At 37.3% G+C, this 16,317-nt stretch overlaps 1 protein-coding gene across 4 annotated transcripts; it reads right to left on the bottom strand.

Moving 5' to 3' along the window:
* Positions 1-268: 268 nt before the first annotated feature.
* LOC103722107 (putative protein phosphatase 2C 60) lies at positions 269-14,424 on the bottom strand. Of its 4 annotated transcripts, none has more exons than XM_008812550.5 (13): positions 14,228-14,424; positions 12,007-12,051; positions 10,345-10,409; positions 10,131-10,259; positions 7,059-7,122; positions 4,802-4,910; positions 4,485-4,638; positions 3,315-3,440; positions 3,073-3,196; positions 2,911-2,987; positions 2,727-2,779; positions 1,204-1,258; positions 269-827 (listed from the first exon to the last, which is right to left on the bottom strand). In XM_008812550.5, the coding sequence occupies exons 4-13, from the start codon at positions 10,245-10,247 to the stop codon at positions 597-599; spliced, it is 1,110 nt and encodes a 369-aa protein (XP_008810772.1). In that variant the 5' UTR covers positions 10,248-10,259; positions 10,345-10,409; positions 12,007-12,051; positions 14,228-14,424; the 3' UTR covers positions 269-596. The 4 variants fall into 4 exon arrangements, with proteins under 4 accessions (XP_008810772.1, XP_008810777.1, XP_008810784.1 ...); XM_008812555.5 differs by having other exon boundaries at positions 10,131-10,255; positions 14,228-14,419; XM_008812562.5 differs by lacking the exon at positions 7,059-7,122 and having other exon boundaries at positions 14,228-14,421.
* Positions 14,425-16,317: the final 1,893 nt, after the last annotated feature.

Genomic DNA, 16,317 nt, shown 5'->3' with positions numbered 1-16,317 from the left:
ACAACTTGATAAGAGTCTCAGTACTCGCCGCATTTTTTGGTGGAGCAAATGACCCCCATCGACTTACTGCATTGTTGTCCGAAGTCTAAACCTAACCTCCATGGCCAACCCCTTAGCTGTCTTACTAGATTGGCCGAGTCCTCTTACAACAAAAAGAAAATTTGCCACGATTTGGCACACACCAAGTTTTCCCCCAATAATGCACTCTTCACTGACTATCAGAGTAAGCCGAATGCTGAATGACAACAGAAATGGATGCATCATGGAATTTCATACAGCGATAACTTTTGTCATTGTAGAGTAGATGACAGGTTTAGCCAATCTGTTCTGAAAGACACACTTAACAAAAAGAACAAACCTTATAAGGCATCCAAGAAGTAGGTCAATGATTACATATATGTACATTTTTATCATAATCACCCCGTGCTCAAGCACTTCTATTCTGCTCAAGGGGTGTCCCTTCAAGACCGTTTTACTAAATCATGATGAATACTTGCATTCTATTTCTACCGATGCCTAACCCACATAAATGTCCACCTGATACGGAACTAGAAGCTGATAATCTGACAGTGGTAAATTAGGCCCAGCAAGAAAATTTAGAATTTGGGTTGGCAACTTAGTTGACCTGTCTCGGGCTCAGGGAGTGCCGATTGCCCAGAGCTGACACCACTCTGTGTTGATTGCTCAGAGCTGGCACCATTGGAGTTGTTTGGCTTTTTAAACTGCACCAGAATCATGGTCATGTTATCGCATCCTTCTCCACCAGCCGTTGATGGTGCCAAACACCTGTCAAGTACTTTCTCGCACACTGCAGAGAGACAGCTTTCCTGCAGTTGACATTTTTTGTGAGAAAGGAAAAAGACCTAATCGTAGAACACATGTTCTTGGTGCATGCTGCTGCAAAAGCCAAACTAAGAATATGGAGTCCATTTAGTTAACCTCATCTATGATGAGTCAAAAGCCAAAAATCACAATATGACAATGATGCTTGGGCAAGAATTTGCAACAAAAACCTTACCAAATATGACTGCAATATCAAGGAAAATCAGGAAGCATGCCATGAGATTTGGAGCTCATGGCTTATGTTGCAGCACAATAGGGATCCACAGATTCATACTAGCAGAAATATTGTTGTTTCCTACCTCTTAAAATCCATAGCCTATACAAGATTTCTTCAGTCTCAGAAAAGAATTTTCTACTTACCGTGTTAATATGTTCATGGATGAAATCCACCAGTTGCTGGCTTGACATGCAATCCCTAGTAACAAAAAATATAGAGACTGTCACCAAACACATAACTTAGTCAAAAATTAACATGAATTCACAATTTACATCTATATACTTAAATTTCAATAATAAAAGATCCGGACACACTCAAAAAACATAGAATTATTTATATAATAGTTTATATCTCCAACTTCCATCATGAAGGGATGAAGGCTAAAGATAAATAGAACAAATATAAAAAAGCACTTTGTGCACTTCATAATTTGCTAATTTAAGATCAATCATGTGTTCCAGCTTGCCACAACCCAACCAATATCAACCCAGTCATGTTCTCTTTGAAACAGGGAAAAAAAAGCAAATAAAAACTATTACTTCTTATATGTAAAAAAAATCAATCAATAATACTTAAAAAGGCCATAACTGCCACCTTTAACATGTTGGGGTAATGGAAGGAAGGCCCTGTTTGCCATATGATACATTTTCCTCTGGTTTATTAAAATATTATGGCATCCACTTCCTAATACTATCAACTTTTTTATTTATGCATTTTCAGCATGGCTTTGGTTAAGAATCTTCTCAGATACCAAATAATGGCACTGCCACTGCATCTGCATTTGCTATCTAGCATGTTCTCATCTACTCCCGATCCTCTAAACAGTCTGCAATTTCCATATTTATCAAGCATTGAAACAGTTAAGCACGTTTTTTGGAAGACCAAATCAGGCAGACAAAGGTCACAGTCATTGATCAGTCAATATTTTAGTAATCTCATTATTCTTGGGTGTGAAATACATTGTAATTAGAAGTTTTTTGGGTCTATAATTATTTAGTTTTCATGTTATTCATTATTATCTATTGATAATAGAAAAAGGTTTAGCCCATACTTAGCATATATTGTGAAGATGTTGCAACTGTATCAGGAGATTTGCAGACATTGCTTATTTGGAAAAAGGAATTCACATCATAATTGATGGCTTCGAGACATTTCATAATGCTAAGGTTTTTGTTATCTTCTATCTGTTACACAAAATAAAGGAGAGATAGAAGGCATATTTAATGGAAACAGAAATAGGTGGATGAAGTGAACATATGATTATGGGTCTCACTTGATCTGAAGCATGCCTTGACAATTTGAGAAAAATTCATAAAGAAAACAAAAGCAAGCTACATTATATGGTTCTGAGTGTTGGGAATAAAAAATTGTTCAAACCAACACAACCATGTGGTACAATGAAAATGTCGAGACAGCTGTGCAAATATGTGCTCCTTGAACTCCAGTTTACGGGATAAGTCGTTAGGAAAAGTTGCTATTTTATCAAGTCCAGAAAAGTGAATTGTGTGTGTATGATTCCTATGGTTTCGTTACCTTTTCCAACAGAGAAAGGAAGTACAATGTTTCTAGACGAGTTACATGTCTAGAACATTCACTAGAAAACATTGCAAACATCCAAATTTCAGTCACATTTATAATAAGGATTAAATAGAAGCCATAGCCATACCAAATGCCATCGCATGCTAGAACGATAAAGTCGTCATCATCACAAAGCTCCACCTATTACAAAGCCAAAATCATATGCGTTCAAGAACACACAAACAGAAATGACATGACAGAAGAAACAGGTCTTAAATTAACACAACTATTCAAGACCACAGATGACGATAAAGCATAGAAATAGTACTTACAATGTTTATGTCAGGGTTGGCAGTCACAATTTGCTTTTCAGCAGGCAAAAACTTGTTCTGCTTAAATTCCATATCTCCTGCAAGAAGAGCAGCTTATAAGACATGCAAATATTTGAGACAAAAAACATCCTTACATATTGTTTGTGCAGCATCATAAAGTACCAATTGCTCTTGCAAGGTTCAAACTTCCATTGACTCGTCCTGCATGGATAAATCCCCCTGCTTTTATTATCCTTTCTCTCTCAGCCTCGAGTTCTGGCTTGTGATCCCTTGACAAATTATATGCCTGTAACGAGAAAAACAAAAGAAAGTGCGTCCTACTTCACATCCACAGTGGGTGGCTAGTAGAGCTGCAAGCACCATAAGCTCGAAGCATCTGCAGTAGGATTAATCTGACTACATACCTGACCCTTCCTTGAGATTACACAACGTGAATCACCAGCATTTCCTATTACAAGTTGGTTATTTCTTATGACTGCCACGCAAGCAGTGCTTCCAGATGTTGGTCCAGAGAAATCAGAGTGCGGACCCTGGATATAAAATTTCATGTTGTCACATATCTCGGGAGTATCAGGAATGATTCAACGAATTAAAATGCAAACAAAATGTCAAAAAAAAATGGACTTATATGAAAACCATTTGTTGTCTAAGTTAAAAGTGGAACAGCAAATGTTAGAGGCAGGCTTTTGTACAGCATGATGATGTGTTGTGACTACCTAAAACCCACCATGTACAAAGTGTTGCCGATACCACCTTCACTCCCTCTTTTAAGAGAAAATAGATCTACAAAAAGTGTAGTTAAGGTTCCTATTTGAGTACTTACTATGATGATTAGATTTGAGATTATAAAAGAAAGAAAACAAGTTAAAATTCCTAGCACTCCACTCTATGCTCTTTATGCTGAGGTCATGTCATAATGATCCATGCAGCTCTATTTAGAGGTCAAGCTTCATATGTTGTACCAGATTTCATAAAAAAAGCAAATGTTATAGCAGATGACTTAATACTGATAGGCATAGTGAGCAAAAATGGCTACATAAAAGAATTTCCATAGCCAAAAATACCCGTCAGCTATATTCACAATTTCACATACATGATAGACTGATTATAACGACCTAATGCCCCCATCCTGCCATGTTCAGGGATTCCTGCTCAATAATGTACAAGTAGTAGCTGAAATCCTACCACCAGCAGTGAATATGATATTATTTATGTACAGATAAGATACTCAAGAAGATTCTAAAATGTTTTCTGGAGTGCACTCTAGAGGCACTTCAGGAAAGTTCGTTCCACACAACTTTAATAGACATCAACAGGTCATCAAGGAGTGGAAATTACTTAAGCAGGTTACTCATCTAGGGCAGGTTCATTAGCTACATCTTTTACGCAAATGATTGAACCAATAACTTGCATATATATGACTTGCAACATATGGATGCCACTTCTCAATATACCCTACTAATAGTCTCTTTGAAGACCCCAAAAAAAAAAGCCTTCCATTGGTATGTCTTCAGAAAATATTAAATAAGCTTAAGATCAATGAACTGCTGAAGTATCCTACAGTGAGATATTACCTCCTCAAAAGCCCAGTCATCTTGTTGATCATTTGAATCACCACCTCTTGGAGACCAAATAAAGCCTTCTATCATTCCAGTGAACTTGTTTATCTTGTCCCCCAATATAGCAAGTTCTCTCCACCCTCTCTGTCCCCTCATCATTTCATCCATTCTGAAACCAAAAACAAAGAAAAAGAAAAAAAAAGATATTCGATATGTATTTAGTTTCAAACTAACAACCAAGCACCCCATGCAAATGCAAAAAAGGGAGAGACCATTTATATCGCACATAAGGAAAAAAAATGAACATGAAACAGTAAGAAAATAAAATATACCTGAAGAAAGCTTTCTGAACAGAAGTACCTACATCTCCAGCTGCATAGGCTTCATTCTTGACTACTTGTGTGTGGAGGTATTTCGCACAGAATTTAGCAACAACTTTTCCTGAAACAACAAAGTATTACTCCAACTCTGACACTACATAATGTGTTTTGGTCAAAAGAAAGTTGTAAGAAGATATATTTCAGAGCATATTTTTGTACATAGACATTTCATATCTTGATTTATGTCACATAGTAGGATGAAAGCACTCTAAAGTGAATATTAACTTTTTTCCTAATGCAGATAATAAGCTAATCAAGATTATAATGAGACACTGCCTGTTTTGAAATCTCAAATTTTTGAGCAAAACACATAAGATCACATCGTCTCATGTGAGTTAAAAAATGCAATTCCAAGCGCTTGGATGAGATAAAGATGTATACTTTCACAGAGACAGACTTGCAAAATGGAAATTATATTGTAATTACAGTAACACTTTAAGATATTGAGGCATTGATGTTGCAGTGATATATCTATACCATTTTACCCATCCCATTTCAAACAGAGGCATGTCAACTCAAGAACTTTGTAATAATTCAAACATTCGTGCTTTTGATGGTTATGGTTGGTGGAATAAATAGTTGACCCGTATAACTGGGACAAGGTTTAAGGTCATGGTTACAGAGATTCATACTCTTAGCCGCTCACAACATTTTTTGATGGTTATGGTTGGTGGAATAAATAGTTGACCCGTATAACTGGGACAAGGTTTAAGGTCATGGTTACAGAGATTCATACTCTTAGCCGCTCACAACATGCAAAGTCATAAGTGTCAGGAACAAGATTTTAAATCCTGAAATTAAACCCCACACTATTTTTCCATCAAAATAGTGCAGTATCGGAAAAGCACCAGTACCAATGGTACATAGCGAAACTAATATATCCCAAAAAATTGAAAAAGCATTGGTACCAACCAATACAGCCAGCACAATACTGCCCAGTATGGTTGGCACAGTACCACCGCTATGCACCGATATGGACAGGTACAGTCACTTCAGCTAGTATATAATGATGCTATTTCGGTGTTCCGGCACCTATTATAGTGCTGGTTTCCTGCAGAAATGGTACGGTACAGGTCTTAATGTCCTGTTTTGGTGGTTTTTGAAACCAACGGTCAGGAAGAATATATAGACAGCCAACATTTTAACCCTTAAAATATTTCCCAAAGAGAGAGGTGCACATGACCAAATGCCTATTAAGCTTCATACGAAGAGCATAGCCAAAATATTCAGTGCCGGCTTATCAAACATTTGCAAGATAATATTTCAAGTTTTAAACTAATTATTATATAATTAAGTTGTGGCAATATAAATAGTTGAGGAGATGTATTTTCTAAAGTTGCTAACAAGAATATAGAAATAATATATTTGATCCCAAAAAATGGCGACAATAGAAATTTAATCTAACTATCCATTGAAATTTAACTTTATTTAGTTGTTTCATAATTTTATGTCATCAACTAAGTCCTTCAATCAAAATCCTACTCTTCTCGAATCTTACTTTTTGCGTTAGAGAATCTGAATCCTGTGGTTTCTTCATATCCTAAAATAACCTACAATTTACTAAGATGTACATCATCTGCTTAGTATAGCACTGAACACATGCTACCACTTAGCACTAAATCAACACCTCATGAAAATGCTGTGCTTCAAATTAACCATTACAACCCAAAAGCTCGGCAACATGCTATACAAGCTAGTTCCTAAACTCTTATCTCTACACATTTATGGAAAAAAAATCAAGAGCTAAGAATATACAGCCCTAATCATCAAAAGGCATAATAAGTAAAATGCTTAGTGCAAGTGCACAGTTTCTGACTTGTTTTATAAGCATAATCCTGTGAACTAGACCATTTCCCTTGCCAATGAATTCAAGGAAATTAGCTATTATAACAGTTCATATTTTCAGTCAGCTCTTCAATCATGTGAGACATAACTAGAATTCACAAACTATTTACCCATCCAATAAAAATACAACTAGTTCCACTTCTCATAGAACATTAACAAATGATAAAAGAGAGAACTAAACAATGTTAACAGTGTGTCTGACGAAGTGCACAATCCGCATAATGAAGCAACAATCACACAATGACTGCCGAAGGGAATTAATTTCGAAGTAGGAAAAGATGATGCACGGTAGAAGTTTCAAACAAATATTTAAGGTATTATGTGTAATGTTTATGAATACAAGGAAATTGAACCTAAAACTTACCTCCATGTCCATCATAAACTCCAAAAAATGATGTGGAATCATCAAGATCTGGCAATGCAGCATGCTAAAGAATACCGTGCATTAGAATACATGATTGAGGAAGAATTTGCTAAACTAAAAATGGCATATGCAATGCAAACAGCTTGCAGTACAACCTCATCAGAAAGTCATATTTAGATGGTAGCCCATCGAAACAAGTATGCAATTGCAAGCATTGTGCTAGGCATGGCAATAGAGCTTAATTATAAAATTTACAGGCGTAGAATGTGAAATTGATTACTAATACCACACAATCTAAGGTTCTTTCTTCCGTTGACACAGTTACTTAAAAGTAATACAATCTTCAAAACTCTACCCACAACATATTTCAATTTCACTAATAGGGGCCCTTGATGAACAAGCGTCTAAGCATGAATGTGGTACATGGTTTGATTAGTAGTTACTGTATAGACAAGAGAGAAGAGGCTCAACATCTGGTACATCAATGAGTATGGTATGTCACACATTTAGGTATTTGCCTATTAAAATTATAGTTATTTATCAACTATTGTACTTTTACAAGTTGAGATAAACCTTTTGTAGACGTTCACCTATTTGAAATTATCGCACACAGACATGTATGGCACAATGCCCTCACATCCTCCTTGGATCATCTCTGCATAAACTAGCTAAGAGATCTTCTATAAAAAGTTCCAATATATTGAATGCCCTTCATATTAACTTGAAGCCAAGCGATCTTCTAAGCTCTAGCTACATAATCCAAGTGTACGGTGCTCATTCAATATGATCTGTCTGACACTTGATTTGCTTTTGCGGCGCTTATGTAACCTAGATGAGGTCCCTCCCCCCTCTTATGTATTGCTGATTTTGAGTATTTCTGGTACAGCAGTGCTTATAAAGGTAGTGATAAGCACCATACACTTTAGTTGCTAAAATTACACAAGAGAGAGAGAGAGAGATACCAAGCAAGAATCCCAAGGTTTACACAAAACTAAAAAAGAGGACAACATGAACAAGGTGCTGCAAAGGAGCAGAAGGCATTCATGATGTAGGAGAGTAAATAAACAATGAAATATGTATTCAAATTGCTTTCACAAAATTATGCAAAATTCTACTGGATGCTACCAATATGGCCATGAATTTAGTATTGGGTATCTTGACTCTGGCAGATAGGATATAGTTCAACTATGGAGATTGAGTTCAAGAATATATAAGCTGCTACTGTAACTGAAGAAGATTTTGGCACACCATAATATCACCTTTTTCGTTTTGACAGAAGGTTACATTTTTTAACTTGGTCAATAACTGATAGCTAAAATCTGTTGTGCAGAGAGAGAGAGAGAAAGCAGTCTCTTCCTAATTGTTTTATAATTTTTTCTTTTCAAATTCAAATTTTTATTTTACTTTACCATATCAGCCTTAATGTTGCAGTATGTGGTATCGACATGGAAATGTCATATAGGCGAGTCACAAAAATGATTTCTCAAAAAGATCTAAAGATAAATTTAGACCTCACTTAAATATCAATAGCAAGGTTCAGAGAGTTTGGTTACGACGTCATAATTGGATTATGCATGTTAAAAGTCAAGCTCTACGATTGCCTTTTGGCTTGCACATTTACATGATTTACAGGCATGGCGAATATCCAATCAAAAAAAAAATCGAAGGAATATTTTGAAAAGTCAAAAAGTAAAACTGTTAAGGGTCATTAGGACCTCTATTGGACATCTTTTGACCCCAGTGTAAAAATGTATATATGACAAGAAACATATCCAGCATAAAATTTTAAAAAAATTGAACGATCCATCTAAGTTTTGTTTAGAATATAACAGCCGGCTTTCCTGTCATCTTGTATGCCTGGTTCATTCCGGTTGACTTTCTTCTACATAATGTTTTCTTGCCTACTTCTTTATAATTTACAATTTCATTTATATTTGATATCTATTAGTGCATCCTTCAACTGTACATTAGCTCTAATTCCCTTCATGCATCACAGGAAGCATGCTCTACTGAAAGTAAGGATGTTCAATATTTTTAATAGTCATTTGCTGTAAGGATTCAAACATATTCCTGAGTGCAATAGTTACTAGCTTTCAACTTGCTTCTACCATGGTTTCTTTTACAAGTACTTAGAAATTCCAGTACACACGCTACATGGATTATTTACATAGTTTATCATGTATACTTGAGTTATCTTTGACAGCACAAACATGTTTGGCAGGTGTTCCAAATTTTGAGGATTGTCGAAATTCTTTTGATGCATATGATACCTGGTTTATATTCCAAAATGTTAATTTCGTCATAGTCATATAAATAAAAAATTTAGTAATCCATTCTCCTTACTTATGTTAGTAAACCCTAAAACTAGGTTCCATGTAGCCTTTGGGGCCACAGAATTTTGTCGCTTGCCACAATATAACAATGTTCAATACTGACTAGCATATGTATGATATTTGATACTTGTCTGCATGAAGGAAGCAGAGGTGTGCATCATCAATATATTATCATCAATAACTATGTTACCCAGAAGACTCTTTTCTCTTCCAGCTCATTATAATAAGTGCAAGTGGTAACATCAAACTCGAGATCCTTATTTGCAATCAACACTGCTCATTAATATATTTTAAGCTCCCTACAACAATGAGATCATCAATCCATGAATATTACAACTTAAACTGCATGACCTTGCCGAGCACTTTATCACTCACCCCCCCCATACATGCCAAGGAAAGAAGACCTATCTAATATACTGAAGTGGATTTGATTCTCAGAAATGCAGACCAACTAACTATTAAAAGAATTTTCATTTCTTCGGACTACTGAGCCATGGTCCTCTAATCCATTGGTTTCTCTTCAATATACGAAACCTTGTGAACTATGCAGCCAGTATCCCAAGTAAAACAAATATTGCTTTCTGGTGTGCAATGTCAATCAATACTACAAAGTTGAGTTCATTAATATCACAGTTTTGGTAGCATGTGATTGACTACAAAGTTAGGTTCATCAATGTCACAGTTTTGGTATCAATAAACGTAAATGAAAGCAGAAGAAGTTTTGAATAAAAACACTCACTGCATCTTCCATACTTGCACGCCATCCTTGCATTGATGAAAGACCAAATCTTAGCCTGCCATTCTCACCATCTTCAGAAAACTTCTCAGTTTTTGGGGTGCTAAGATATATTCCCATATCTAAGGCTGGCTGAAGTGAAAATGTTTGACATAAATACAACAAACAAACTAACAAAAAACAAGAGGAAAAAACAATGAAGAAGAAGGCAGCACACCTTGTATTTTTGTTAGACAGATAAAGCAGACTCTCTCAACACGTTTTTGCTTAGGTCAGTAAATGCTGTTACAAAGATGGGCTTAAGTTATTTAGGCAATTAACATCAAAATCACTCAAAAATATCGATGCCAACTATGAGAACTATGACAAATAATAGGCTGACAGCAATATAGAGGTCAAAGAAAAAGTTGTGGGACTTCTCATATCAAATCTGACTCTTCAACCTTCATGTTAGCATAACTTTAAGACATAATTATCCCTTTTCAGAAATCAATTTCTATAAAAGTGAAGGCAGAACCTGCCATCGAACTGTGACATTTGGAATCCACATGCAGTTTGGTTTGTTGTCACAGAAAGGTGCGACGTCCTCCATCAACAAAAAAAATGGTGCTTTTTCACTAGTATAAAGGACATGTTTATCCCATAAAAACATGCCAAAGGCTAGAAGGAATAAGAAAGCATCATGTAACAAAAACAACATTGGAGCAACAAATAATCATGTTTCAGGCCAACCTTACTCTGGCCATCACTAAACAGCTCCATCCAGAATAAGAAGAACAACAGTCTCCATTTCATCAACTGCACTTCAAAACTTTTTAGAAACATCACTTAAACATCTTGGATTTACCCATTTTGACGTAAAGCACTTTTAAAAAATGCAACAACAATATCAATCATACAAAATGGGAAAAATAAGGCTTTGTTGGAGTTAAGCATATAAAAGGATAAGCATATCTAATATGTAAGTAGCATATAGAAATAAAATCTATGAAAACACAACAAAGAAGGAAAGAAAGAGGATTCATTCATTTCAGTTTTTGGAGAAAACATGAGCGTTGGTATACACGTAATAGATTTTACAAATATACAAAGGGAAGAGAGGGAGCAAAGAAAGAAATCTGAAACCAGAACAAGAAAAGGCATACATTATACTCTTTGACACTATGTTGTACATGTACATATCAATTTAAATTTGATCATTATGCTTTCTGTTGACTTTGTGATCCAATACACATTAACATAAAAGCAAGATTGCAGAGCCATAGTACTTATATTCTTTGTCCAATAGATGATATATTCATATGATAATATCAGATTTTAATGATAATTAATCAACTTAGATAATGTTCGTCGAAATAGAATAACCTTCCAGCGACAAGAAATTTTTCATTAACATAAAAGCAAGATTGCAGAGCCATAGTACTTATATTCTTTGTCCAATAGATGATATATTCATATGATAATATCAGATTTTAATGATAATTAATCAACTTAGATAATGTTCGTCCATGTCCAACAAATAGAATAACCTTCCAGCGATAAGAAATTTTTCATTGACTCTGTAGAATGCCGCTACACTGGTCTTCCCATAGATACCATGTAAAACACCTATAATAATTATATTTCATGCCACAACTGAATCCTAGTGCAGAATTGATACCACAGCTATCAACAACAGCAAACAGGTATTCAAGTGCATGAATGGATCTAGTTATTTTCATAAAAATATCTGAAGGTTTCGAACCTTGATTTGTATTTCTTTTACTTGACAAGTATGACAATTAACCATGACGAGGTAAAACAAAGTGTCACGCAATAATTTAAACACCTAGAATTTAGCTTGAAAAAGTAACTGCCAGAAATTTAAGCATATGCATACCATTGTCTTCGATTTCTGGAATGCATAATCCACATATACTCCAGCCTACACCACATAGATACAATCATTAATGGATATTTGACAGGGAACAAACCATCATTTGAGCAAAAACACAATGAAGAGAGTACAAATACTCTAACGACCATTGACCTTGCACAATCAACCCCCATATCAGATGCCATAAAAATACTGCATTTAACAATAGTCCCTAAATACACATCAGCTAGTCATGTTCATACAAATACTCTAATGACCATTAACCTTGCACAATCAACCCCCATATCAGATGCCATAAAAATACTGGATATAACAATAGTCCCTAAATACACATCAGCTAGACATGTTCATGCAAAATATTATTTCAGCATATGTATGCCTGATGATTCACTAGACTTCTTTAAGCTGTCATCATAAGACATGACTAACATATGTCATCAGCATGAATCTGTCCAGATGGAGATTCAAGTGATTGTGTGATATGATAAAAGCATGTACTGGGAAAAGAAAAGTGACATCTAATATGAAAGCATGAGAAATGAACTACCAGATCACATTCATACAAAACTATCTCGATCATGCAGCTGTGTAGCATGCACTTATCAAACTAAATTGATGAATGCTGTCTTCCTGTTGATGCAGTGGCTGCGAGGTTTGGTGACCCAAACCCTGAAGGGAGCACTTGACAGCTGTGAACCTGAGAGTGCCACACCTCCATCATTTTTGATACCAGATTATCTAGAAAGCTCTTTACAAAGTTAAAGACGGCGAATCATCAAACCCCTCTTAACCCAAACCAGAAAAATTACCTGCAGCGCTATAACATATTGTCACATATTAATTACTACAACAAAAACGATCGAGTTTATGTCCTTGATTCTGAAGCTCAATCTAAGCCATAGGTTGGAGTTGATCGCCACTTTATCCATAAAAGATGCAGTTGATGACAAATATTGACCGGTCATCAATCACCAGAACATCTCCAATGATTTCCAAAGTAACTGTCAGGTACGAGGCATCTTAAGTTAGCAATCACATTAAGACAAATGTAGTTGTTTGCCACTTTATGGTGAATGCCAAGTTTGCAATAAGCTATTCCAATATCATACAGTGAGGGAAGCGGCGATCATGTTCTGGTAATTGCCAGGCTTGATGGTCCAGCGAAACAGCCCAAACAAGAAGTTGGCCCCGCCAGCTAGCCTTTCCCACCATCCAACCCTAAATTGACAGCAATTCTTTAAAGGGGCTCAAAGTGGGTAGTTCTACTAGCCTACATGTATCATGTATAAACTACTTCTCATTATTGGGCAACGCAAGTTTGCGATAAGCTGTTCCAATATCATACAGTGAGGGAAGTGGCGATCATGTTCTGGTAGTTGCCAGGCTTGATGGTCCAGAGAAACAACCCAAACAAGAAGTTGGCAGCGCCAGCTAGCCTTTCCCACCATCCAACCCTAAATTGACAACAATTATTTAAAGGGGCTCAAAGTGGGTAGTTCTACTAGCCTGCATGTATCATGTATAAACTACTTCTCATTATTGGGCAACGCAATGGCAAGTGGCAATCACTGCAAAGGACATCATGTGCAGAGACTAGTAAGACCTGAAAATTTTAATGCAATTTCCTTAAAGGCAAAGAGCAAACCAGTCTCTAAATCCAGGGGTCAACGAAGGTGGTCAGTCTGCGGGTACCTGCCTACACCCTCAATAGAGCGCTATCTTAAGGGCACTATCCAACACTATATCCAACTGGGCAACTCTTCTTTCTCTCAATAAGAACTTTGTATTCAATTCTATTCGATCTTCATAATTGAAGAGTTGAAGTCTACTAATTATTTAAATCCACGATCCCAAAAACCAAAACCTAGATAATTTGCGATCTAGGAGAGTTCTTGCAACTGATACCTACTTAATCTTGTTACCTCGGACAGAAACCAGAGTACCAGGATCAAATTTCATACAGAGAAAAACCCTTTCAAGAACATCAATCTCTCCACAAATCAAGAAACGAGCAACAACTACTCCGATATCAATACTATAACATCAATACAACAGGGGGAAAAGAAGAAAAACGAACAAGAAAACACGAACGGAAATCCCAAGCATCGATCTGCTCGAAAACAAGAAATCCACGCCAAAAATTCTAAATTCCGACAAAGATATCACGGATCAACGAAAAATAAACATCAGAAGACGGTAGAACCAGGGGATTCTGAAAACTCACGCGAGAGGTGCGATTGGACACGACGCGAGGCGGATTCTTCCGAGATTGAAACGAAGGGAAGCGGATGAGAGAGAGAGGAGGGGGGGGGGGGGGGGGGGGGGGGGGGGCGCGTAGAAACGAAGAGAGCGTGGATTCGGATGGGACCGGCCCGGCGGCCTTTGCGATTCCGAAAAGATCTTAATCCCTGTTTTTATTTCATTTCCGGTTCGATGCCCTTATTTATTTGTTTACTTGAATAATAATTATTTTTATAGCAAAATATACTTAAGACTCCCTGTATTTTGTCAATCCTACATTTGGGTCCCCTCCACTTCTATTTTTTTAAAGCAGCCCCTCCTTCCATCTTTCAACAGACACCCTTGACGGTCATGCGCAAATGACCAAAATACCCTGTATAATTGTCTTATTTTCTTTCCTTCCTCTCTTTTTTTTTTCAAAATTTTTAATTTATTTGTTCTTCTTACAGGGGGAGGACGCTCTCCGGCGTGTCTTTGATGGGATTTTGGGCGAGAAATGATAGGTTGGATGATGCCTGTTTGAGGAAATGCCTGTGAAGACTGTGGTCACTTGAAATTGTGTCATATCTGGACTTCAAGCTGGGCTTTTGTCCATGTTCGATATTCTTGTCCCGAGGGCTGTCTGGACCTTTAGAGTGTCAGTTTCTTAGCATTTTGGCTGCTTTCCATTGATCAGATTGTTTACACTTAATAGAGCAAATTCGCAGGCTTGAAATCAAATTGGCAATGGTTTCATTCCTTGGGGCTGTAAATGCTCTGCCAAGTGTGTATTCGTGGTGCTCTGGAATGCATGCAAAGAAGGTTGTTCAACCAAACTGAGGTAGTAGCACGGTGGGAACGAGGCTTTGATTTCACCGGAGTGGCACAGGTTCGAAACGCGCGAACGTCGATTAAATGCGGAGACCGGATGTCCCCCGCCTGATTTATCCGGTGGAGTCGTTATCTGGTCTGTCGGTTACTTAGATGGTGCTGGTGTGACGTACTCACACGTGAAAGGGTTGCCATGCTGGTGGGGCTCCTCACGGGTGGGAAGGGTATGAGTAAAAAAGGTTCTATCCGCATCAAACATTCTCTAGAGGAAAGGAGGTCCAGTGGAGGTTGCTATGCGGGTGAGGTCCTCCTCACCCCCCTCTTTCCTTTTTTTTTTTAGCAACCCAAAAAAAAAAAGAAAAGAAAAGAAAAGAAAAGAAAGAAGGTTGTCCAATGAGTTGCCACTTAAGGATATGGTTTCTTTCGACGCCATGATGGCAACTTTTGCTCCAAAGATGGCTGTGGAGATCTTCTTGGTGATGTTTTTAGAAAGGCTTTTGCCCAACGAGTCCACGTTCCCTACAACCTCAACGCTTGTGCTACTTTAGATGCATAGGATTATGGAGAGCTTATCCATGCTAAAGCTATCAAGCACAATCTCAACACCAGTGTTTTTGTGGGCAGTTCGCTTTGTGATTTCTATGCAAGTTCAAGTGTTTGGATGACGCGCAAAGAGAAGAATGTTGTGTGCGCGAATGCTTTTATATGAATGCTGGTCTTTGCCTACCTATTTCTTCTGAGAGAGGTGTTGAACTTGGGGATTAGAGTCAATAAGTGCTCCTCCTCATCTGCTCTTAAACAAGCTTCTGCTTTGGATCTTCAACAGCTTCATTCTTTGTGTAACAACCCAGGACCTCACCCAAAATGGCTAGCCGGAAGGTATTATTTGGGTTCCTTGATCCTATATAAGTACCCAAGATCTACCCAGCGAATAACCGATGTGGGACTAAATACACGCCCGTACGGGTCCTCACATACTCCCCCCGTTCAAGCCCTAACGTCCTCGTCAGGCTAAGGGTTCAAATCCATTCAAATTTAATCACAAACACCACGATCGGTCCGTGGTCAACCCCAATAGATCCGTGCTGCAGTGTCCCCTAGTCCACATAGGTTATGGGCCGGGTCCGCTCTGATACTATTTGTAACAATTCAGGATCTCACCCAAAATGGCTAGCCGGAAGTTATTATTTGGGTTCCTTAATCCTGTATAAGTACCTAAAATCTATCCAGCGAATAACCAATGTGGGACTAAACATATGCCCG

The sequence above is a fragment of the Phoenix dactylifera genome, chromosome 2 (genome assembly GCF_051530095.1).
Source record: "Phoenix dactylifera cultivar Ajwa chromosome 2, Ajwa_hap1_PhDact_Kaust_v1.1, whole genome shotgun sequence".
In the NCBI taxonomy this organism is placed as follows: domain Eukaryota; kingdom Viridiplantae; phylum Streptophyta; class Magnoliopsida; order Arecales; family Arecaceae; genus Phoenix; species Phoenix dactylifera.
The sequence above is the reverse complement of the archived record's forward strand: the minus strand, read 5'-3'. Positions and strand labels throughout refer to the sequence as shown.